We start from the raw sequence: 25,079 nt of genomic DNA, 5'->3' as shown, positions 1-25,079 counted from the left end.
ATGACATTTGGTTTAGACTGAGCTGTTAAATGAATTTCACAGGATATGAGTCACTTTAACTCCTATATCCTCTAAGTCATAACAAACATCAGAATACCACAATGCAATTTGAAAGGTTGAATTTCATCCTCATTCTCACCAAGGGATGCACAAATCTTGGTACGGATTGCTTACAATTTTGATCTGCAGTAATAAATTTGTTAAGTATATATTAAAACATCTACTGGTTGAAATATTTACCAAGCTGACAGCACTGGCAGAAGCAAGAATGCGTGAGTTTCTGAAGGCAAAGTTTCTCGGTTCTCAGAGGTTTGCCTGGAAATCTTTTGAGCAATAATTGGACTATGGTGTAGTTTAAGATTTTGATTTTTTTTTGTAATTGGCGTTGTTAAGAGCCTGTAGATGGTTAGATTCATTTTCTACACACATGGGTTGAATACTTTGCGCAAGAAGGTAAACTCCTTGCATTTCTTCTTTGGCTTTATTCTCTTTACCAAAGACGTGCTTTTGTTCAACATGTTTTACAGGTTTCACATATTTGTAAGTCTAATATCCTTTTGGGTCAATGAATGTCAAATTGTGCATTGAACATAATGCAAATCAATTGCCACTGATGCAGAATGTTGCCATTACTGTCTGTCTGTCCTACATTCTATCCTCTGCATATATGCTTTACTTCTCAAGTTTCAACTTTTCTGTTCTGTGAGGAGTTTAAACAAGCTAGGCTATACCTACTCTTGGGCATGGCATACAGCATTTACATGAATCTTGTTCCCCTTTTCTCAAAATTTGACCAGTGACTGTGCTTTCATCAAATGCTTAATGAGCAAAGCAGGCTGCTGTTGGTGCTGCCCCATTCTTTATTCCTTCATCCTTGTGTCATGATTAGGTAGACAATGAGTAAAATTTTTCTTTGTTGTCTGTTGCATGGTGTCATACTTACCAACTTATAGTGAAATGCATTTCCTGCTAGCAGGCCTTCTCACAGATGTTAGCTGGTTTGTGTCAAGCACTTTTTACAGATGTTGGTTGCCAAATTTTGTTCTTGGCCTGTCTTTTTTCTGTATCATTTGCCTCTTGATGCCTTTTTTCAAGTACTTAATCCATTTTTTACATGCATAGTAATTCTTGAATATCTTCATAATCTGTGAGGCATTCCAATTTTTAGAAATTCTTTAATATGTTCATAAACTTTGTTGATTGTTTTTTATTTAGCTTACTCTTCCTCCTCCTGACATCAGCTATTTTGTGAAAAATTGTTTATTTGTCATCAATAATGAAATTAAATTAGTTCTTTGAAAGCTTGCATTCAGATTGTTGTCCTTTTCCTTGGCCCTAATGTGGTAAAAGCAAAAGGTCCTTGGTTTGATTGCATCCCTGATACTTGAAATCTTTTGAGTTGGCTGAAATGAAATGAGCTGTGAATTTTTTACCTTTGGAAGTTGAGATTTCCAGGTTAGTTCTCTTACCTTTTCCTGTTTACGTTTTTCAATGTGTGAATGTTTTGAGTTGATATTGGCCTCCAAGTTACTGCTATACGCATCTTTGCTTTTCTTTACTCATTGCTCATGTACAACCAAGAAATTTTGTAAATTTTACTTCAATTAAGTGTCATGTCTGTTAGATTTATCGTATTTTTCCCTTTTAGCTCCCAAAGCTTTTGGAATATATGACTTCTTATAAAAAACATGGCTGAATATGCATTGCATAACACTTCACTAACATCATTATGAAACCCAAAAACTCACCAACATGGTCATCTGGCTGAGTGTAGCGACTGCAACTCTTGTTTGCAAAGACTCCGGTCTTTGTTCATGGCTACTCTGTTTGAGATCTGCTCTAAATTTCCTTTTTTCTCTAGCTTTTTTTTCTAATTGTTCCTCACCATATTGTAAAATGCATTTTATTGATGCCATATATACATAAGAACTGGATGTAAATTAAACAAATTGAAAGGCCAAGCAAAACCAACAGTCAGCTTCTCCAAGGCAGTATAGGGTTGTCTCACTACTAGATTTATTGTTCAAGCACGAGCTTGAACAGCTGGTAATCTGGAACTTCAAACGCTGGTTCTTTAGGTATGGTATTGCGTAGTTATATTAACTGCTTTGGACATCTTAGACCTGGGTTTCCTTTCTCTTGGATTTGTTTTGTCTCACATAAATCCTTTTCCATTCAAAGCTGATGCAGCCCATCTTACGAGTAAAATGTCATAAAGCAATAGAAGGAACGTAAGTGCACACATAACAGTTGCTTTACACTCATTCATATTGCAACACCATGTATTCACAAAGAAATTCATTTAAGTTGCAATAGCATGCTTATGCCAAGACATAGGGATGGGATATTGGCATGGTGCTCGTTGTTAGATTGCATTGGAGGAGACATTATCAGTTGCATGGGGTTTAGCTGTTTACTCAGATTGGGAGAAGATGTGGTTGGCAATATGCATAGGCAGAGCTTGTGCAGTTCTGTATTTTGTCAAGGAGCAAGGCAGGGGTGGCCAATTAGAGTTGTTGAATCTGATGTTTGTGTTGGCTGGTTTACCTTTAAAAGGTGGAAGTTGCAGGATGATGGTTAAGCTGGGGATTTTGGGGCAAGAAGTTTGTTTTGGATTGGAGATGGCACCCTGGTAGCTTGGCTTTGAGGAGAAAAATGGCCAACTGTTATTGGGACAGCACAATGATTATATCATGGTGCCTTGGGAAGGTGTAAAAGGAGAGGGCTTGAGTGATGAAGATGCAGTGCATTCCAGGTGCAAATGCTTAGCTATATTCTTAGCTACAGCAAAATTTACTTGTCAAGCAGGCTTGCTTTTTTCGTTATAAACAATCGTTTAGAGAAATGTCCACATCTCTGTTGCAGTTTATCTTTAAGAACTTTGTATTTTTATTGATAAGTAGCTCTTAGAAAAATCTTTGCATATTCTATTTTGGTTAGTAAATCAGCAACTTTTTAAATTAGTCAACAAATAAGCAGTAAAACGTCTGCATTTAGGTTTTGATTTGGTTCAAAGTAATGAATTTTCAATAAAAAGAACTTTTACTGTTTATATCACATAAAATGTCTGATTTGGTCCCACTCATTTAATAATCTACCTTTCTGTGCTTTAAATTTTGTAGAGCTTGTTTCTACACATACCAAATAATCCAATTGGTGCATTATTTGTAATCATTTGGCATGCTTCTTTTACTTATCAATGCAATGTCTTAATATTTGACGCGTCTTTAGATTATTGACTTGCTTCTTGAAGCCATGAAGTGCTGGCTTAATTAAGTGACCGAGTCGAACATAGGCTTCTTAAGAATTCCAACATAAAGGAGCAACTGATTGGTGTTATGATAAACAAATCTCTATCTCTTTTATGTGTCTTACAGATACTTTGGCTGAAAAACCTATGACAATTGTTAGATATGTCAAAACTTCATATTACCCTATTCTTCTTTCATGGTGAGGTAAGAAAAACCTAGCCCCTCTCTTGGTATGAAAAACTAGTTTCTTATAACTATGTATTGGGATTTTGGTCCCTAAAAGCTTCTCCACTGAACTTTCTTAAGTCTCATTCTACATTAAATGAAACAACATCACTTATTTTAAAGGAGCTGATTCTGATCTTCAACTTGATTTACATAATATCATTCATCGCCAAAAGTACATTCTTCAAAAGCCTCTGGTTGGTATGGCCCCTGTAATCTTTCTTCAAGCAATATTAAATGATTCACAGCAAATTTCTGCTAACACCATGAAAATTTTAATTCTGAATATCTTGGCTTCTATCTGCAACCTCCTGACCTGACCTGATATTATGATGCCCCTTTTCTTTGAAGCTAGTTAGTTGTATATGCGTGCCTTGAGTCATCTTGAAGTTTGTGATTCAAAGATAGACTTTGGGAGTTTTAGGAATAGGGACCTCAATTTACCGATCAGACATCTCACCTGAAACTTTTTTTCCAACTAATAAATATCTACACAACAATGCAATGGCTCGAGATTATCAACTCCAAAAGGAGCAGATCTTGAATGTAAATCTGCTTGTGAAATCACTAGGGGATTAGTTACATAATTATGTGTTTGCTCTCGTCTGTCAATATGAATGTCTCTTGTATTCTGTATATATCTCTCAAGTGGTATCTGCAGTGTGCAAAATGCCTTATGTAGCTCAATGTTTTGGGCCTCTTTCCACAGCTAAATGTCCTTGAAATTTATTGGTTACATGCTTTTTTAACACAGAGCTACATATCTTAATGTGTTTTTTCCACTTGCGCTTGTTCATTTCCAACATAATGTAGAAAAGGTCATGCAATTGCCATTGAAGCATTGAGCTGTCACATTTCAGGTCTCATAACCACTGGAGATGCTGTCTTCGGATCAAATCTGTGTATCGACGGCGACATTGTCGCCAAGGCACTCCAAGTTAACAGGAAGATCATGCAAGAAATCCCAGTCCAGGTTATAGGGCAACAGTGTGGAAGTCAAATATGAAGTTCTTTTTACCACTTTTTTTGATCATTGATTGTCTGTTCTTCTATTTCTTGTTGCAGATAAATACTCCATCAATATGGAGAAGGTCAGATGTCTGGCCTTTGATTGTAGTGGTTACTTCTGTTGATCGGATTAGAATCCATGCTTTACCACTCCACCATTCCTGAACCAGTTTTTCTGTATATGTTACAGAGAAGTAGAAATAATTCCCATTCCCAACTGGTGGCAATTTCTCCAATGATCATTTCTACATGTTTGAAAAGTGACTAATTTTGGTTATATGGCTTATTTTTATATTTTTTCAAGCTTGAAAATGGTTATGTATGATCCTATACTAGACCAAAATTGTCAATAAGGGCTGATACGTCTTTTTTAAATTTAGAGGACGAAAACAGGGATTAAATCGAACTTCAATTTTTTTTCCGGGTGAAACAGGTCAATAATAGGAAATTATTAATCATTTCAGCAACAAAAGGACAATGTTGACATAACACTATATTTTTTTTATGCAAGATTTTGATTGTAATTAATTAAAATGAAGTCTGTTTGTTGTTGGATTTGAATGGAGGCATCTTTATTAGTATCATCTTTATTTGCTACTCATGCTGACATTTTTTTTGTTTTTTGGTCAACAAGCCTAAATTATATTTTGTAATCAACTTTTTCTGTGTCAACAAAAGCCAAGCATATGTATGTAAAAAAAATAATAATAACAAAATGAATCGGTACACATTTGTCCCTCAATGAAAAGTGGGGTATGCGCTGGAAAAATAATTGGAGGGGGCCAAGTAAAAGTTGAGGGTAAAATTCGTTAAATGTTCTTTAAAAGGTTATATTATCGTCATATTCTAAAAAGGATAAAAAAATAAGGTGCAAAGACAATTTTAAATAATCAACTCTATCGTACCTAACTAGAGGTGTCAATCGAGTCTCATGAGTCGGATTTTGAAAAGTTAAAACTCAACTCACAAACCAAAATATAATTTTCGGGCTTTTGAACTTGGGTTTCAAGTTTGTCGTGTGAGACTTGTACATGATTCATCAAAATACAAGAGTTTCGGGCCTAATTTGGGTCCAATACAAGCTCACAACTAATCTATAATTTTATACATGGCGTGTACATAATATTTATTTTGTTTAATCAATATATATATTATATAAATTATGTACATTATAATGTATAATTATTAAATAATATACATCACAGTGAATTAAAAAAATAAGTACTTATGTACTTAATTGGTTGGGTTGACATTTAATCGGATCGAGCCTCATCAAGTATAAAGTCAACTCACAAATTAATTAGGGCTCATTTTGAAGTTCAAACTCAACCAAACCCAATGAAGTGTAAGACTTGATTTTAATTATTTCAAGTTGATTGGTGTTGATCTAACCCTATTGATAGCTCTATACTTAACCTTATTCTATCCTTTTGCAAAAAAAAAAAAAAAGAAAGAAATATTATCTCACTAGCTCTATACTTAACCTTATTCCATCCTTTTGCAACAAAAAAAAAAAAGAAATATTATCTCACTTATCCTAAATGTTTAGGCACATGTAATTTTTAGATTTTATAGAAATATTTTTGATATTTATATGTGTCTTTTATTATAAAAACACATCGTTATCATATGTTGTTTCACTTTCATAGTTAATATCATTAAAAAATTTTATCATTGTACTATAAATATGTTTTTAATCATCATTTTATCTTTTCAATCAATTTTTTTAATCACACACCCAACGCATCAATAAAAATACTACAGTATTATTTTTACAAACAAAACAAAACTTGAATTTTTTTTTTCAAATCATCTTATAATCCAAACAGTACTAGTATTTGCGATGCTAGTAAGAGTATAAAAAAAAAATCAAAATCAAAATCACAATGTATATAATGCTAGTACGGTGGTACCTAGTGAGTCTCAAAAATGCTAGTTAAATTCTTTTTTTTTTTTTAACCTTTTGTCCATTTTCCGACCACGGTCTCTGGTTTTAAGGCCAAGGGCTTAAACCCTACGCTCAATCCTCAATACTGCAAGAGATCACCGGCACAGGCAAGCTCTCTCACTTTCTCCTCCTCCCAACATCTTTCGTTCTGCTTCTTTCTCTCCAATGTGTTGCCTTTTTGTGTATCATTTTATCTCCAGCAAGATAAAAGCATTTTTTTGTTTTGGTTTCTTGAAAGTTAGATATTAGTTGCTACAATCCCTTAATTGGTTGATTGTTTAGTTTGTAATCTGTTTTTGGTATGGAAATGCATTAGTTTAGTTTTGGGAAGAGAGTGTAATCTGCTTGAATATGTTTATGGTATTTGTGCCTGCGACAAAATTACTCTAATTCTTGATGATACAGGGTCTAATGGCATAAAAATCTAAGAGGGTTTAGTGTGACTTCTTCTAATGGTAATTATTTATCTGGTTAAATGTTTACTTTATCTAGCTGTTAATTCGAAGAGGTTCATTGACAATTGAAATGAGGATAAGGCGGAAATCCCTATTATAATTGCCCTTGTCGAACTGCCCTGAGTTTAATGGTTAATGCTTTCTTGCATTCAGGAAGAAGAAAAAAAGAGCACAACTTGCCTAGCTGAAAACCCGGTGAGAAAAGCTATGGATGTCGGTGGGAAAATGGAAATGGATGTAGATGGGGAGAGTTACCCGAGGTGTTTGAGCAGCTATATCGACGAGGGTAGCATAGAGTCTCATAGGTACTACTTGTCACGCCGAACTGTGCTGGAAATGCTTAGGGACCGTGGTTTTCTTGTACCCAATTCGGAGATTGGACTCTCTCTTCAAGACTTCCGTAATAACTACGGCCAACAGCCTGACATTGATCGCCTGAGAATCTCTGCTCTTCACAAGGATGACCCTTCTAACAAGGTCAGATTTTGAGTCCTGGTATCTTTCAAGTTGTGAAACGTTTGCCTTATGTTAGGTTGCTAACATTCATGATGAAATGTCAATAATGAATTCCTAGTCTGTCTGTGACAAGTTATTAGTTCTTGATTTGTTATATTTCAAAAATCTAGAACTCAAGACTTGCATGGTTTTTGTTTTTGTTAAAGTCTAGCACCTTTAGATGAAAATTGTTTCTTTTTTTTTTTTTTTCTCTTCTCATTGTTGTCCTATCAACTGTGCTTCTTTTCCTGTTATTTTCTCTGGCTCTTATCAACATGGCGAATAAAGCTCTTCATTTATCACACTCACCAATCTGTTATTGCTCCTTGTGAAAAGGTTACCCTGCTCGTAGATAATTGCGCCTGAGTTTTTCAATGTCAGATATTGATGTAGACCGATTCAGTCACCTCGGAATTGCATGAACAGCCATACTGGCATGATTTTTGTACATGATATTGTTTTGCTCTATGCTGTCTACACTAGCAATTGAAATTGAAGGAAGTACTCAAAGTATTGCTTTGTTAGAGTTTAACAGTTTTTTTTTTTTTGTAAAACCTATGTTACCGAGTCTCATTAAATGTCTTTCATAACAAGAAAGGTCTGACAGCCAAAATAATAAGAAGATGAAAAGGACTCATATTTTACACAGATGGTTGGCTGGACATGAGAAATGCTCTTAAGACAGTTGCCAAGAAAGGAAAAGCAATTGTCTGAGCCTTGAGGAATCACCAATGCTGCTTAGGTTAGAATGGTTATGTAGGTTTTGATTTCTTAATGTATCTGAGAACATCAAAGTTGTGCTTGAGAACTATATTCTTCAAATTTTACTGGAATTAAAAGGGTTCACACATGTCATAGAAATTTTAGTGCCTTCAAGATAAGTTATAATTTTCTTCACCGTCTTTCTAAGGGAATTCAAATTTGGCCCATCAAATGTCTGAAATATTGGATATATTCCATTTGCTGGAATGCTGGATATATCTATTTAAATTATTATTATTTCCTTTGAAATCTTGGTCTTATGATTCTTTCCAATTTGTACAGTTTCAACTTTGTGTATACTCCTCCATCTGAATGAATTATGGTAGTGTTATCCCTGAATCTAGCATTCCATCCAATTTGAGGACCTAATTGAGGTGGAATCTTGAGGGTTTATTTGAGATTCAATTGAATCTAAGCTCATTAATTTAAGCTCTAAACCTGCTGTCATAAAATAATAACAATGACATGCAGTAAATGGAATCCTGCGATGAATTTACCGGTATAGCAATTAAGCTATGCATGCAGGCTGAAGAGAGTTGGAAAAACTGGAGTTGGCACTCACAGAAAAAGATAGAAGTTAAACAGATAGCTGGGGATGTCTTGACTTAGTTTGATAGACCAGCTAAACCTCTAGAATCCTTCTTATTGGTTTCTGCAATAGAGTCCATGAAGACCTACTGTTGAGGTTAAAACATAGCCTGCAGCTCATGATCTTCCAGAAAAGATCATTGGTTCTTCCTCTATGAATTCTGAGATTGACAAGATGGGTAAATGGAAATGCTAAATGAAGTTTGCAATGAAATCACTGAAGAGATTGGAGATTTAGTAACTGATTTAAGATATGAATGCCCTGAAGATAACAAAGATGCATTACAAGATTGCAAATGCTCAATTAACAGCTCTCTGCGATTCAGATAGCACATTTTTCTTGTGACCTCGTACCCAAGTCACACTTGAAATATGTTTGAAGAAAAAGAATTGGAAGTAGCCACTGCAGAATCATGAGTGCAGCACTTTTAAGCAAGTTCTGTGTGTTTTATCTGTTCCAGAAATTTGTTTACTCATCCCACAGAAGTTCCATTCAGAAAATGACATGTTAAATGTTTCGAACTGTCTTTAACTACAGCATAGGAAAGTCTACCTCAGTTTTTCTACTTCTGGTTCTTTAACATCAAGTCTGATTCTTACTATTTTCAGAATTAGCATTTATCTGGAACTGGAGAAGAACATCTGTGGTCCTGATGCTTTGAAATGTGACTGAAGCAGACAATGGCATCTATGTCAATGTGGCATGGTCTGAAATGGCTGATTTGTCAGGAGTCAAATAGTACCATGGACATATTGCGAAGTCCCCCTAGTTACTTTGCACACGATGTCCACCTAGTTACTTTGCACCTTTCTTTTCTTTTGATTATAGCCCTTGGTATTTTTTGTTCGAGTGATAGAAATCTCGACTTGGTTAATGGTTAGTGGAAATTGAAGTAATTATAAGGAATGTTTTTTCATGCATTTTCTTTTGTTTTTATTCATTTCAGTTGCTCTTTATGTGAGTTTAAAAAACAAAGTAGTTTTTGATACGTATCTGATTGCTAGTTTTCAATTTGAAATTCCTTTGCTTCTTCTTGTTGTTTCTTTAGCTCTTCACGTTTTATATGCTCAATCTTCAAGCCTCTTAAGAACTGAAATAGGAGGGATAATGTGGTTCCATGTGTGTGTGTCTATCTCTTTCTGATTTGGCTATTCTGCATTTGATGATAGGTCAAGATTGGGAGAAGTAGAAGTTTACTCCCCTTTTCTTGACATGCCTTGGACAAATTCTTGAATATGCCCTTAAACAGCACTGCCTCTGGTTTCTTTATAGATTTAAGATGCTGAAGTTAAGATTATTATTTGGTCGAATGTTTTCTTCTTCTTTTATATTTAGAAATTATGTACCATCATCAAATTGGGATACCTATTGAGATCTTTGAATTCTTGAATGCAGATTCTAGTCCTTTTCTGTGGGCCTAATGTGGTGAAAGTAAATGTAATTCGTGCTATTGCAAACCAAATCATGAACAAAGACACTCTAAGTAGGCTGATACTAATTGTGCAAAATCACATGACCAGCCAGGCTATGAAAGCTGTGGATCTCTTGCCTTTCAAAGTTGAGATTTTCCAGGTTGGTTGCCTTCTTTTCGCTGTTTACATTTACCATTTATGTTTGAATATATTGGAATTTGGGAATGCTTGGCCTTTGAGCTGCTGCTGTAAGTATTCTTGCGTACCCTCTCCTCAAGGAACCTGTGAAATGAAGGAACTTTCCAACAAAAAAATTTAGAGCACTTGGAGGTTTATGCTTTCCATGTGATTTATGATATTTTTCCATTTTACGTTAGAATGTACTAATTACTCAAGGAAGCTCTAAGCATGTTCGAAGCTGTTTTAAGACTATGCATGATTTTGTCATTCATTTGGTGTAAGGTGAGTTTGGATTTTGTGGATAAAAATTGGAATAAACAGGCTTGGAGAGGGAAAAAGAAAAAGAAACAGACCGTGCATTCAAATCGTGAAAGTTGCTACCGCCAAAGGGCTGCAAACGAATCGAGCCGCTCGCGAGCGGCTCGCAAGCGGCTCGAGTCGAGCTCGATATTAATCGAACTCGAGTCGAGCTCGAGCCGGCTCGAGTCAAACTCGAGCTCGAGCTCGAGCTCAGAATATTAAGCTCGTTAGCTCGCGAGCCGGCTCGCGAGCTTGGGTATATATATATATTTTTTTATTTTTATTTTTATTTAATAATAAAATTACGTATATTATATATATATTTTTTTTATTTTTTATTTTCATAGTAAAATTACGTATATATCCTTAATATTTTATTATTTATTAAGAAAAAAATATTATTTTATTTATTTTTTTAAAAATAAAATAATTATTTTTTATTTTTTTTCGAACTCAAGCTCGAAATTTGCCGGCTCGTCGAGCTCGAGCTCGAGCTCGAGCTTGGTAAAATTTAGTCGAGGCTCGGCTCGATTAGCTCAAAGCTCGACTTGGCTCGGCTCGTTTGCAGCCCGCGCTAATGAATCAGCATGCTATAGCCACTACAACTTTGCATTGCAATCATCTCCCAGTCTTTATTACTTGCTACTCTATTTGGTACCTGCCTATAATTCCAGTTTCCTCCATGCTCTCTTTGTCGTCTGCAACCATTTTTTCAACTCTAAGCCTCTGATGGAGCAGTGAGTAATATATGTCACTCCCTTTTTGTGATTTTAGAAAGTGCATCAAAGAATTCGGCAACCCTTGTGTTTGCTCCTGAATGTTTTTTTTCCAAAATAATTGGGCTTTTAAATTATTAGGGCTGTTGTCAGTTCTTCGTTTTCATCCTCTACCTGTCTCTTTGTTCTGAAGCCAACAACTCTATTTGAACGGACCCAACCAGGTATAGTCAAAAATCGAACTTGTTGGGTAAGCTTATTTATATGTGTGAGTCTTGCATACTCTATTCTAGCATTGTTAATAGCTATAATTGGGAAAAGTATTTAAAACTTCTTAGAGTTGAATGTTACTTTGTTTTGGTGTGAATGACTTTCCAAGATGATAAAGAGGGAGATATTTCAGTGGCCACTACTTTCTTATATTGATATCTAGAACTGACACTCTCCTATGCATGCCAAGGAGTTAGGCTGCTTAAGTAAATGACCAGATGTTCTTGCAAAAAGCTAAGTTGGTTATGTGAAAACAATACAAGATACACTTAAATGTGCTTCTTTCATCTCCTAAGAGTCCCAGACAAAGCAAGATGTTGATCAAAGTGGAAGCCTCATTTACTCAATGATTTGAATATGTATTATGATTTTTGACTAATAATCCATGTCATGCGCCTAATATCTTGCCATGCCTCAGATTACTGACTTGCTTGTCAATGTCACTAAGCACGTTTTGAAGCCAAAGCATCAACTGCTAACTGAAGAAGAGAAACAAAGGCTTCTTGAGAAGTATAACATAGAGGAGAAACAGGTTGGTGTTATTATGGAAGTGATATAGAATTTGTTTTCTTATAGTTTTACATCTCTAGGTGCAGAACATGGTTCTTGCAGCATGTTGTGGCGGCAGCATTTTCTTAAAGTTTCAGAAATGTGCTGCAACCTTTCAAGTTCTTTGATGGTATAGTGAGAAACCAATGTTTCTTGGTATTAATGTACCCCCGTGTTCTAATTCGTAAAATTATCTGGTTGACTTATCTTGATGTTCATTCTGAATAAATGTACTTTGTCATCAACCTAGAAATGCTGATTCTGCTCATACATATTTGATTGATAAGATTCATTGATCCCCAAGTCACATTTTCTGAGAGCTTCTCTGGAGACAATGTTTGTATCTTGTTTATTATTCTCCACTTTTTATCAATTTGTGGATCTTTATTTGGTTTTCTGCCTATTCTTTTATCAGCATCTGCTTCTTTATTAAGTACTCTTATTGAAATATTCCAATCTTTTCAAAGGGCATATGGTTCATAACATCTGATATTCATTTCTTCTTTCCTCAGACAAGATTTTTGATTCCCGGACTAGTTGTATATGCTTTCTGAAAACGTTAAAAATACTTCCAATGTGAAGTTTATGTCTGAGATTTCACCTGAGGCAGCTTCACCCCCACCCCCCCCCCCACCCCCAAAAAAAAAAAAAAAATCTGAGGCAGCTGTTGTTTCATTCTTAAATCGGAATTTCTCTGACATATCCACTAAACCATTTTTCAGCTCCCGCGGATGTTGCAAAAAGATGCAATTGCTCGATACTATGGACTTGAAAAGGGGCAGGTGTTGAAGGTTACCTACAATAACGAGATCACTGAGACGCACGTTACCTACAGATGTGTTTGGTGATCATAGATGTTGAGCTCAATCTTGCCCTGAATGTTTGTAGAGATGCTATCTGTGGACTGCTAAATATTAATAGTCCTGTAAATTCTTCTAAGTGCTGCAGAAAGTTTATCAACTCTTATGTATTGTTAATGTTTTAATTGCAGATTCCTCTCTCTCTCTCTCTCTCTCTCTCTCAACTTTGGATTGTTCTATTTGCTTTTGCTACTCTTTCTTTTTTATATCCATTCCTTTACTACCATCAGGCGATTTAACTGGATGGCGATATCTTTCTGTTTAACTATTAGCTGGTTATTAAAGGCTGATTTGAGCATGTTGCTGCTAGGTTATATTTGAACTGGGAAGATTCATAGGGATGTTTGCCGAGTCCTTTTACTTTTTATGACCATGTTCAGATTCAAAGTATTTGATCTTGTTAATGGTGATCAAAATCTTATATCAGAAGTCTAAGCGTAAACGGCCAAGCAGTACACAATTTCAATATTCCTGCAGGACAGTTCAGAGGCGAAATGTGAGGATTGTTGCTTCAAGATAAAAGTCTGCAAAATTAGGATCCTGGTTAGGAGCTGCCTCAAACCAGTCCAACGGCCTAATCTGTAATGCATCTGCCATGCCTAATTTGTTTCCACACCGTCTACCTGGTTGCAACATTTTTCACACAGATTTACGATAAGAACTGAACAAACCAGTAGTACTTCACTAAGGCTTTTGAGCTGTTAAATACAGTGTTTTCAGAACCGGACCGGACCGGCCGGTTCGACCGGTTGGACCGCGAACCGGCCATGTCACCGGTCCGGTCTAATGCTAAAGCCGGAAGTTCATGGAGAACCGTTGAAACCCAGACGAACCGTGTGAACCGTTAAGAACCGTGAACCGGCGGTTTTTTAAATTTTTCAACAAAATACCAAGTATGGTGTAGCCATGATTCGAACCTAGGTCTCCAGGTTTACATATGACAATCTTACCGCTAGACTATAGTTAAGTTTGTTGAGAATTCTACTTGACTAAAAAATATATTAAAACATCAAGTTCTTCTCTTATTTTTTTTTGTTCAATTTTTTCTTCTTAACCATTTTTAACCCAAATATCCACAACAAGATTTTCTCAAGTCTTCACCATTATTATCAGGTTATTATCTTTAGCAGATTGTAAACAAGTTGAAAATTTCAACTTTTCTTGTTTTCCAACATCTTGGTAAGTTTAAATTTTTTCTTTTCAAGGCTTTTTTTTTCTATATTATTATCTTTAGTTGATTTTTTTGCATTTTCTTCTTTTTCCCCTCAATTTTCATATGTTTCCCTCATTTTTTGTTTTATTTTTATTTGATTAATTAAGGATGAAATTTTTGCAAAAGTAATGCACATCCATGTAGGAATTGAGTAGGAATTACAAATAATAACATTGGGCTGGTAAAAAATATGGTAGTTGCCACATAATCGAAGCTATTGATAATTGAATTTAAAATAATTAATGGTATAGGATCATTGAATTTAATATAACATGTTAATTAGTAATGTTTAGTAGCAATTAATTTTTTATGTGTTTAACTGTATATTTGTTTTTAAAAAATTTTTAGTTTTTTTTTTAGTTTGAGCAATTAGATTTATATTTTTATAATAAAATTTTAACTTTTTCAGCTTAAGTTGATTAAATTGTGAAGGTGGTGTGGTTGCTTATCATGCCACTCATAAAAGTTTGCTATTCAAATAGTTTGTTTTAACTTGAACTCTTTTATGGATTTTTTTAAGGGTTGTAAAAGAATTTCAATATTTAATTTATTTATTTTTTGTGTTTTTATTTGTGATAATTAGTGAACATTTGGATTGTATCTATTTATGTTTATAATGAATTTATGAAAACTTGTGGTGAATTATGATATTTTAATTATATTTATCATTCCATGTTTTATGTATAACTTTTACGAAATTTATTATTATCATAACTTAAATTAAGTTATGTTGGTAAAGTTCAAGTGTAGAATGAAAACTGCTTAGTACTTAACAAAAAAAAAAAAAAAAAAACAGTGAACCTATGAACCGGCCGGTTGGACCGGTCGGACCGCGAACCGGCAACCTCTCCGGTTCACTGGCCGGTCCGAGTTTAAAAACATTGGTTAAATAAAAGAATGGCCTTAAAGGGAAAATCCATCCTTCAATAATGAACTGGACAAACCAATAATGCTTTGCTAATCCTTGGAGATGATTAATGTTAGAGATTTTTAACAATTGGTTGGACTAATGTGATTAAGAATTAAAGCTCATTGGTCAATGGTCTTAGCTAAAAAAAAAAGGGATAAAGAGTTAAATTTCTTGATTTGAAAGCTAGCAATCACTCTTTGTTCTTAAAAGGAAAATAAAAAGTTTAATTATCGCCCTAAATTGTAATAATAAAAGTAATTTTGTATTAGTCCATTTTAACAAACACCATATAATATAAATGTAACTGGTTATAAAAATAACTTGTTCGGACCGTAGAATACAAATGTTTTGAAGAATTCTTCAAATTATGGATAGGACAAGCGTACAACTCTCTTCCACTATTGTGAAAATAGCTTGGCATAAAATTTGAAGATAATACCTAAAAAAAAAGAAACAAAATTCGTGATAAAATACGTTTTATAGATTCAAGACCAAAGTATGATTTTTCAAAAAAAGCAGGGACTATTTCAGCAATTTTCTCAAAAGCAAAGGTTGTGCTCTGTGAAAAGCTGTTTAAAATAATCTCTGAAGCCGGCATTTCTCACTTCAAATCCACTCAATAGACTTCTTCATCAGGTCGCTCCCTCTCCCTCTCTCCCTCTCTCTCTCTCTCTCTGCAAATGTGTGCAGATTTTCTTTTGGTCAGTAACTTTATGTATATTTGGGGTTCATATGATTAAGAACCCAAATTTCATCTTAAAAACTTCATTTTTACTCAAAATTTCCCGGACCCATTTGAGAAAACCTCAAAAGTAACCTTCCAAGTCCACCTCATTTCTGGCCTCTTCTCATGAATTTTTCTTCTTTGATTAGTCATTTGTTACTGACTCAAAGTCCCTGCTTAAGGAATTCAACAGCATTAGTACTTACCTTTTTTTTTTGATATGTTGTTCCATAGTAATTTAAAACATGGTTTTTTTTTTTTTTTTTTTCGGAAAAAGCATTTCAGATAACTAATCCCAAAAATGGGTTTTTGCATCTTAACTTTTAAACAGCTATTTGTCCCATAAATTTCCGATCTTGATTTCTCTGATTTCTAATTTGTTAATTTTATTTTGTTCTTATAGGTCTGAGGAGAAAAAGAAGAGAAATGAGTGAAATTGTTGGTGGAGGAGATCCTTCGCCCTCTGTTACATCAGAAGCATCAAAGAATAGCAGCAGTGGGTTCGATGTGAATCGAATTGCTGAAGTGAAATCATGGCTTGAATCCCAATTCAGTGCAGTTGGAAAAGAAGTCCCTGAATTTGAGTACACCCCTAGAAGCATTGCTCATTTGCACAACAGTGCCACCATTTCCCAAGCCAAAACTCAAGCTGCTTCTATTGTTGCCAATGACTTTCGCCAGAAAGCAACTGAATATCGCGCCCAAGGTCCTTGATTCTTCGACATATGCTTTTGTTATGCCTTCATTTAATTTCTTAAATTTCTATTCCATGTTTATATATAATTACAGTAAATTTTGTGTTCTTGTAGTTTTAGATATCATATTATAAACCAGTGTTGTTAATTTAACGATGATGTTTAACTGTGTGCAGCCATGCTTGTAATAGGAAGTATTGTTTACTGACCTTCACAGTTAGAAATAGAAGGAAAACGGCTGCATTAGTCTTTGGGACGTTGTTTCATTTTATTGGCTCTAATGTTTATTGCTCTGTGATTGTAGCTGTGAGGATACGAGAGATATTGGAGCATGTGGGTTTGGCTCAAGAGAGTTTACCATCAAATGTGGTGTCCTCTGCACAAGTTCTTGCCAGTGTAGCTGATTTACTGAATATTAGAGATACTGAATTAAGTAGGTGAGTTTTTTTTTCCCAATTTAATTCAATTATGTATTCCATTTTAAGTGCCAATGAGCTTAGCTTGTGGGGGAAATTTTAGTTTCCTTGTAGCAATGGCAGATCTTTCCTTAAGGAAAACTGCTGTAGAAGAGAAGAGGTCTAAAGTGCAGCAGGAGTCAAAAGTACTCCTCGATTTTACTCGCAAGGCAATCTCAAGGTTGACTTATTTAAAAAGGTAAATCTTCTTCTGCACCATCTGGACAAAATTTAGGTTCCTTTGCTTGGATTTTCTCTAGGAGCAATAGTCAATGTTGAGCTTTGTGGTCAATTTGTACATTCCTAATCCTGTGTTTGTTTGTAGAATTCTTGCACAACTGGAAGACGATATAGCTCCCTGTGAAGCAGAAATGGAAAGTCGCAGAACAAATTTGGCTATTATGGACTCGAAAGAGCGCCAGTATGAGAAACAGTATTCTAACTGCAAGGTAGTATCTTCTTTAGGGAACTTTACCATTTCTAAATGTTAGATAAGTTTTGTTTTATGGTTAATAGATGAAATGATTATGTGATGCTTTTCCAATGTGGTTTCTACCTGGCTTATGAAACTGCATTTTCTAATTTCCTTTTTATTTATTAATGTATCTATTTGCTGGATGTCACAAAAATTTTCAATGGCGGTTGGCGAGCTATATCTCTGTGCAATGGCAGCTGATATTTTGGTTAATCCTACTTTGTGTACAAAGCCTCTATATTCTGAATAACGCCAGCATGTATTTTGCTTTTTAATTATTTTTGTACGAATACCTCTTTTCTTAATCTTGTCTGTACTTTTTAAATCACGTGAAATTGGAAAACAAGTTTAGGGTCCATGCAGTGGGATTTTTGAAATTTTAGCTATAAATTAAGGGGCAATGAAATTCTCACAGCCTTTTTAGCTTCTTGCACACCCCTACTAGGTGTTTTGCTTAGTTTACATGCTTGTCATTTGGTGTCAAAAATCACTCAAATGATGTGCAAGAAGCTAAAATGGGTGAGTGTTTGATACCTGCTGGAATCCAGAACTTTGGGCTTACTGGTGCATTTTGAGATGATATTGAATAATTCTGGTGAAACGCTCTTAGCCTTTTGTAGAAGGGGAATCAGGGAGCTGCTTGAATTATAGTTGTATATCTTTCCAGAAAGTAAGAGTGGATACAGGGCACCAAACACTGTTACCTTCTTTGATCAGCATATTTAAATGATTTTTAGTGTGCTGTATATTGGTCTTATAAGTTTGTAGTCTTCGTTGGGGGACAGAATGTAAATTGGTTAAAAAGGTGCATAGAAGTTATGTGGATTATTGGTTAGATGAGATTTACAGTTTTTTCAGGATCAAAATTCTGAAATTTGTTGTGTATAGAGTAGGATATTTCTGATTTTCTGCTTGGAAAACTTTTGGTTAATATTTCTTAGGGTTATGACTTATGATGTAAATGTTTCCATGTTCCAAGGATTTGCTCCTAGCATATAAATTACTCTGGCATATTCAATTAAAAGTGGCAAATAATCAGTGCTGTTTGGTAGAGCAGTGAAAAGAAATATGAGATGATAAGATGAATAGCCTTCTATTGGGTGGGAGATGGAATCTGTCGAGGTTTTGATATGGCATCAGGTGTAGTTGACCTAAGAATTTCAGAATTTTTGAGGATAAAGTGCCAATCCCGTCTGTTTTCGCAGTAAGAGAGGGCGTCTTGTTGATTTTGGACGAGTTTTGTGGTAATGGCATGTAACGTTGGTAGATAATGTCTGATATTACATGGCTGCTTTGATTTGGAGCTTGTGGTTTGTACGACTAGTTAGCTGTTAGCATTAGATTCTGTCTTCTTTGTTAAATCTTCTTTTCATGGTGTTAGAGGAGTAAAAGTAAATAGTTTATTTGACAGTCCTTGCCTTTATCTAAAGCTTCTGTAGTAGTTTCGTTATCCTTCCAAGTGAAGAACACTAAAGGAACAAGAGATAAATAATGGCCAGAGATTTACTGTAAAGCCCTTATTGATGATAGGAGAGGATATGATAAAAACCATATGACATATTTAGGTGACAATCCTCTCATGAAAAGGTGGCTTTCTTGGCCTTGGAAGCTTCAGGTAACACTAATTTAAATGGTGCAACCGTCTGTTAACCAAAATGAATACTCATGTGTTTTGCTTTAACCTACATAACTGATTTATAATATTTCTACATGTTTTTGTAGACAGTTATTGTATCATAGTCTTCAATTTCATGAGATCTTGCAAATTAAACTGAAAGTTTCAGGAAGCAAAAAGATATTTTCTTCATGTTTAAATCTTCTTTTAAGATGTGGAAGAAACAGATCTTTTTGCTTAATCTTATAGGGCCTTTTAGGTATTTGCTTATGCTAAGCTGACACATGTCATCTCAGTACTTTACTTCTGTAGCATAAGATCAACTGCATTGGCTTTTAGTGTTGAGTGACCTGCAACCATATAGTTGAGGTAGGCTATATTCAGTTGATTCATGATTTGTGCTTGAACTGTAGGTTTAGACATGTTTCTTTAGGTGCATTAATATGGAAAATATTGCTGATTTTAGTACTCTTTGTTCTGTTCCTTTTTCCTCATTGATATGAACTGTTGTCAAGGCATACTCTATAGGCAAGTGAGTGCTGATAAATTGATACATTTTAGGTGTTAGTTTAATTTAACATTAATTGGTATGAAATACCAGTTTCTTACTCTTACTCAAAGGTGTTAGACCCAAAAGATACATAAATTTATGGTGTTTTGGTCAAACTATTATCTGTAGTGTTTCATATTATTTGTGTCATTGTTTGTAAATTTTGCTGTTGAGAATTTGGTATATGTCCTTCTGAGGTTTCATGTGTTATTGAGATAACGAACATCATCTTTGGATTTGGTTCTGTTTTGAAGTTGCATCCTTCCTAGTTGTCCAACAGTAAATAATATAAATGGAAAATATATGCTAATTTTGGTTTCTCCTAGTTCTTTTTTGCCTTCTTTCAGTGATCTCTTATTCTCACCTACCAATATAAGTAACCTTGTAAGTACGAGTAAGCACCAGACCAGAGACTTGACCAAATTATAGCATTTTGTGCTGGTGGTACTTTATCTTAGAATTTTACATTTGTAATGCAGGCGATGCTCAATCGTGTGGGATACAGTCCAGAGATAAGTCATGGAGTTTTGGCCGAAATGGCAGAGCATAGAAAGGAATTGGAGAGAAAAACAAAACCTATACTTGACACCTTGAGAAGCTATCAAGACTTGCCGCCTGTAAGCTCATCTTTTTATCTAATGATTTTATATAGTTGCAATTATGCGTTCTCCTCTTACGTTTTGATTATTTTTTCACAGGATAAAGCATTGGCTGTATTAGCTATTGAGGATAAAAAGAGGCAATATGCTGCCGCCGAGAAGTACCTTGAAGAAGTCTTGCAGTCTGCCCTGGCTTCTAGCGGGTGACTTTTATGTGTATGTTCCCAAATGAATTGCTTATTAAGTTCTATTTGTTTTTAAATAGAGGGAAAGGACTGCTGTTTTGTTCTGTAAAGGTGTTTTTAATCGTATTATGGGAGAAGCTGTGATTGAATTGAGATAATTCATGTCAAATGATTAGAAAGATGCACAGTATGAAAGTAAAGAACTCTTTACTGCAATGAAATTGTGTATGCTTCATGATTATCCAATTCGCCTTCTGTTCGAACTTTTTGGCAGACAATTCAACATCTTCCTCTTAAGTGAGCATCTTTGAGGCTTTATTCTGTCTTGTTTACTGTGTTACTAATCTTTTGCTTTTGAATCTGATTCAAGTTTGGCTCGTGTTTCTGGGTTTGCAGCAAATAATAATTTGCTAGAATGTTATAAACATGGCAATGTCACCTACCTTGTGTATTGTAGAGGCCATATTGGGTTCATTCGGAGTAAAGACTATTGGGAAAATTTTGTGGGATTATTTATTTTAGCATTTTTATGATATCATGTGTGTGATACATTATACATACATAAGGAGGGCAGCATTTTGGCATATAATACAGCAGCAATCAAGATAGTAAAAGAATGTTTTGTCTGTAAATAACCACTTGTCCATTTCTCTGTACCTCATTTAAACTGTATAGGTCTCAATATGAGTACTAACAGAAATCCTAACATAAGTTGTGAAGGGGACTCTCAACGCGTCATCAAGATGATTGAAAACTTTGAACCCGATGATTCTCACTCTGGTATTCTTATTGAAGACGTCATTTTTTTGCTTGCACAATTTCTTGGCTTGGGAGATTTCTTGGGCTCTTAGAAATAACAATAAGGTTGCTCGCCTTTTAGCTAAGTATGCATTATCAATTCCAGATTATTGTATGTGGACTGACTCTCCACCTTGTTTTATTATCTCTGTTCTTGAAGCAGATTTAGTTTGATATTAATAAAATGTTTCGCTCTTTCTATCAAAAAAAAAAAAAAAAAAAAAAGGTTGTGAAGAGTTCTTTACAATCACAGAAACAGCAGTGACTTGTTCACGCGGAAAACTTTAGGATACAGACAAAGAGCCGCCATGACTTTGACCTACCAAGTGCCTTGAGACCTTTTAATTACCACTTCGACTAAACTTGCATCCTAAAATTCAAATCTAACCTTACTAATGTTCGCAATTGACAATAAGGTCCATTAGCAGTTAGTTTTATTTAGATTGTTACTGCTATTTATCATGAAATTAGTGGGTTTCACAATTTTTTTTTGGAAATATTTCTATCAGTCAAAAATTAATTATTACACTTTTAATTGCCTATTTTTTTTTCTTAGTCAATCGGCAACCTCTACACTATCCCAACTCTAGCACACTCATTGAATTTTTTCAATTGTAGAGCGCAGGGTTTGAATCCTCCTCGACTCATAATCCAAAGCGGAATTTTAAATTCCTTGTAGTGGCCAATTTACTTGAGGTTTGAAACCCCAACCTATAGTCCCAAGAAAAATTTTAAATCAATCATCGGGTACTTGAATGGGACTAAATCACCACCGAACGAAATGGATGTATTATGCATCCGCTTAATATTAAAAAAAAAAAAAAGCCACGTTAAGTAGCAATTTAAAAATGCAAGATTTGAACCCTTCATTTCTTATTTGGCTGGGTCTAAGAAAAAGTCACATTAAATAACAGTTATAAAAGATAAAATTTGAATTATTGACGTCCCACTTACCTTGTGGTGGTCAAGTCAGCTCGAAGGTTGCCTAAGCGAACTTTGCTTTGCTTTAGTACCCTTTACCTCCAACTGCTTCTTGCGACTATTTTGGATAGCGATGGCACCTGAAGAACATAAACCTATTGGTTAGGCCAATCAAATTCAAAGATCAACACGCGGTTAAGCAAGTCCGAATCTAGCGTTTGCCACTATAAAAGGGCCACAGAGGCTTGCAACTGATCTCGCTCATCAGACAGCAAAAGAATACTAGCATTTGCATATAAGTTAACCCCCCACCACCGATCCACAGAGATGGCAGAGCGGTTTGTTAAGCAGGCGAAGGAGTACTCTGCCAGCCGGCCGATATATCCTGAGGAGCTCTTCCAGTTTGTTGCCTCCAAGACACCTTGTCACGACCTTGTCTGGGATGCTGGGACAGGAAGTGGCCAGGCAGCAACATCTGTAAGACCCCTTTCCTCCTTATTTTACCTTCTAATTTGTGTAGGAGAATTAGGCTCATGGCTTCAAGGATTCCCAAGTTATTAAACAAATTTCATATGTCAGAGATTTTGTTATTTGGACTCACTGATAATATTTTTTTAGTTTCTTGCGCCATTTCACCAGTTCAACCTATTTATTGTGTTAAGGAAAATTTTTTGTTGAATTTCAATAGATACCTCATTTTTGATAGGCATGATTCTTGAAAACTCAATTTTAAAAGTAGACAAATTCCCCTAAAGTGGTCCTCCCGGTTACCTTCTTGAAAGCTCAATTTGAAGGTTTTGTCTGATGGGATTATAGAACCATATGAAATATGAATTCATATGGTAAACTAATTTCTAAGATAATAATTCCCAAATTTGTGAACAAAACTTTGATCATGTGAATGTGGCTTTGATTAATATTGGTGAATTTTTATCAGTTGGCCGGGATATACAAGAATGTGGTAGCCACAGATACAAGCCCAACGCAACTGGAACATGCTGTGAAGCTTCCAAATATTAAATACCATTGCACCTCTCCGAAGATGTCTATAGCTGAGCTTAAGCAAAGCATTGCAGCAGAATCCAGTGTTGATCTAGTGACCATTGCTACAGCTATTCATTGGTTTGATCTTCCATCTTTCTACCAACAAGTCAAGTGCGTTCTGAAAAAGCCCAATGGAGTAATTGCAGCATGGTCCTATACTCTGCCACGGATCAACAAAAATCTCGACACCCTTTTAACTAAATTGTATTACGTTGATGCTGCTCCATTTGGGGGGCCACGGTCCAAGTTGATAATGGAGGACAATTACAGGACCATTGACTTCCCATTTGAGCCAGTGGATGGACTTGAAAACACAGGGCCACTTGAGCTTAAAATGGAAAAATTGATCGATTTGGATGGCTATCTTACTTTGATAAAATCATGGTCTGCATACCAAGCTGCAAAAGAAAATGGGGTTGAGCTCTTGGGTGAAGATTTGGTGAAAGATTTTACCCTTGCTTGGAATGAAGATGGCAAACAAGAAAAGATTGCTACTTGGCCTGTTTATATGAGGATCGGGAAAGTTGGGAACCAGTAGTATTGGATGACTAACTGGAAAGAAAGCTCTGAAAGGTTCTTTCTAATACATGACACGTTCTTTTCTACTAATTGGATGCAGTACTAGTCTATTAGCTTGCGTTTTGCAATAACTCTGGAAAAGAGATTTGTTTTTCCTGTTCTTTGTAATGTTATTGTGTTTCCCTTTGTAATAAATTTTGCCTTTGTTATAGGCGGTTTACCTATTCATTTTCTTTTGTAAACCAGCATATAATATCTTGTTAGCCAATCAAAAGAGACAATAGATTTTCGAATGTTGTGAGTTTTAGATCGATTCAGTTGGTAGAGGAATGAATAGTTCAAGAATTCAAAGCTTCCAAGTTCCATCTGTGTATCGTTATATGTAAGCCCTCGAAGTTCAGGAAAATCCATACCCTCCTGTTCCTTCAAAAGTACAAGCAACAAACTGTCATGGAGTATGAGGGAAATACAGAAGTCGTGATCTAGAATACAGGAAAGGCGTGTTACAGCTTGAAGAAGGAGGAAGGCGTGTTCCAGTTTGTGTGAAAGGCGCAGCTGCTCAACTTGAAGAAGGAAGGCGTGACTTACAAATCACGCCTTCTACCTGATATAACAGAATTATGCTTCTGTTTGGCGCAAGTGGAGCTGATGATTCCAGAACTTCCACGTGGCCTCACCTGATTAGCTAGTTTAGAAGTTAGTTAGTCTGGAAATGCCATAAAAGGCTGAAGAATCCGAGAGTTAGATAGATTTTTTGCCATATTATTTCCATTGATTGTAACAGAAATTGGCTCTGCCAATTTCCCTCTCTTTTCTCTTTCAATTCCTTCAATCTTTCCTTTTCGATCCTAAATCCATTGATTCTATTTCTGTAATTGATCTACCTATTGTCAATCAGAAACTGAAGTTCCAATATTCATTATCATTTCCTGTTCCATTTAGAATTGTCAAGGGTTAATTCATTTCTGCTGCAAGTAATCTGTCACCATTGCTGCATATTGGTCCAATACCATAACACAAACTGACTTTAATTTTCAATTCAGTCAAAGTTGAAAATCTTGATGATTTACTCAATTAATTCGGATTCATGAAATAGGAAGCAAAATCATGTGTAGAGTTCCAGACTTTGAAATATTAACTAATTTTGTTGCTCAAACTGGTTTGTATTGTTAGCATGGCCGGATGAATGAAATTATGTACCTAAAATGGCCCAAAATGCCAACGACTGCCATTGTCATTCGAACAAAGCATATCCCGTTTGGATTGCATTTTCCGTCATTTTTCATGGAAAAATTACTGTAGCGATTTGATGTATGTGAGGAAAAAAGGTAATAGGGAAATGTGTTCACGGAAAAT

At 35.3% G+C, this 25,079-nt stretch overlaps 3 protein-coding genes across 5 annotated transcripts; all 3 read left to right on the top strand.

The window, feature by feature from the left end:
• Nucleotides 1–6,387: 6,387 nt before the first annotated feature.
• On the top strand, nt 6,388–13,170 carry LOC113697220 (DNA-directed RNA polymerase V subunit 5A-like). 2 transcript variants are annotated; one of them, XM_027216737.2, is made up of 5 exons: nt 6,388–6,539; nt 7,041–7,364; nt 10,129–10,305; nt 12,030–12,143; nt 12,883–13,170. In XM_027216737.2, the coding sequence occupies exons 2-5, from the start codon at nt 7,095–7,097 to the stop codon at nt 13,006–13,008; spliced, it is 687 nt and encodes a 228-aa protein (XP_027072538.1). In that variant the 5' UTR covers nt 6,388–6,539; nt 7,041–7,094; the 3' UTR covers nt 13,009–13,170. The 2 variants fall into 2 exon arrangements, with proteins under 2 accessions (XP_027072538.1, XP_071911640.1); XM_072055539.1 differs by lacking the exon at nt 6,388–6,539 and adding an exon at nt 6,574–6,887.
• Nucleotides 13,171–15,733: 2,563 nt separating this feature from the next.
• On the top strand, nt 15,734–20,682 carry LOC113694748 (AUGMIN subunit 1-like). 2 transcript variants are annotated; one of them, XM_027213611.2, is made up of 7 exons: nt 15,734–15,779; nt 16,271–16,573; nt 16,867–16,999; nt 17,082–17,216; nt 17,343–17,466; nt 20,137–20,274; nt 20,356–20,682. In XM_027213611.2, the coding sequence occupies exons 2-7, from the start codon at nt 16,294–16,296 to the stop codon at nt 20,461–20,463; spliced, it is 918 nt and encodes a 305-aa protein (XP_027069412.1). In that variant the 5' UTR covers nt 15,734–15,779; nt 16,271–16,293; the 3' UTR covers nt 20,464–20,682. The 2 variants fall into 2 exon arrangements, with proteins under 2 accessions (XP_027069412.1, XP_027069413.1); XM_027213612.2 differs by having other exon boundaries at nt 15,762–15,844.
• A 1,656-nt stretch (nt 20,683–22,338) lies between these two features.
• LOC113694819 (uncharacterized) lies at nt 22,339–23,947 on the top strand. The gene is made up of 2 exons (XM_027213703.2): nt 22,339–22,637; nt 23,098–23,947. Exons 1-2 carry the CDS (start codon nt 22,488–22,490, stop codon nt 23,740–23,742), a joined length of 795 nt encoding a protein of 264 aa, XP_027069504.1. The 5' UTR covers nt 22,339–22,487; the 3' UTR covers nt 23,743–23,947.
• Nucleotides 23,948–25,079: the final 1,132 nt, after the last annotated feature.

This window comes from Coffea arabica, chromosome 6e, assembly GCF_036785885.1.
Source record: "Coffea arabica cultivar ET-39 chromosome 6e, Coffea Arabica ET-39 HiFi, whole genome shotgun sequence".
Classification (NCBI taxonomy): Eukaryota; Viridiplantae; Streptophyta; class Magnoliopsida; order Gentianales; family Rubiaceae; genus Coffea; species Coffea arabica.
This window is presented reverse-complemented; position numbering and strand designations above follow the sequence as displayed.

Bases quoted from the DNA above. Each gene is read 5' to 3' on its own strand.
- LOC113697220 (XM_072055539.1), top strand. The intron at 7,365-10,128 runs GTCAGATTTTGA...TCTTGAATGCAG, and splicing joins AGGATGACCCTTCTAACAAG to ATTCTAGTCCTTTTCTGTGG. The intron at 10,306-12,029 runs GTTGGTTGCCTT...GCCATGCCTCAG, and splicing joins TCAAAGTTGAGATTTTCCAG to ATTACTGACTTGCTTGTCAA.
- LOC113694748 (XM_027213611.2), top strand. From the start codon at position 16,294: ATGAGTGAAATTGTTGGTGGAGGAGATCCTTCGCCCTCTGTTACATCA. The intron at 17,000-17,081 runs GTGAGTTTTTTT...GGGAAATTTTAG, and splicing joins AGAGATACTGAATTAAGTAG to TTTCCTTGTAGCAATGGCAG. The intron at 17,217-17,342 runs GTAAATCTTCTT...GTTTGTTTGTAG, and splicing joins AGGTTGACTTATTTAAAAAG to AATTCTTGCACAACTGGAAG.
- LOC113694819 (XM_027213703.2), top strand. From the start codon at position 22,488: ATGGCAGAGCGGTTTGTTAAGCAGGCGAAGGAGTACTCTGCCAGCCGG. The intron at 22,638-23,097 runs GTAAGACCCCTT...AATTTTTATCAG, and splicing joins GTGGCCAGGCAGCAACATCT to TTGGCCGGGATATACAAGAA.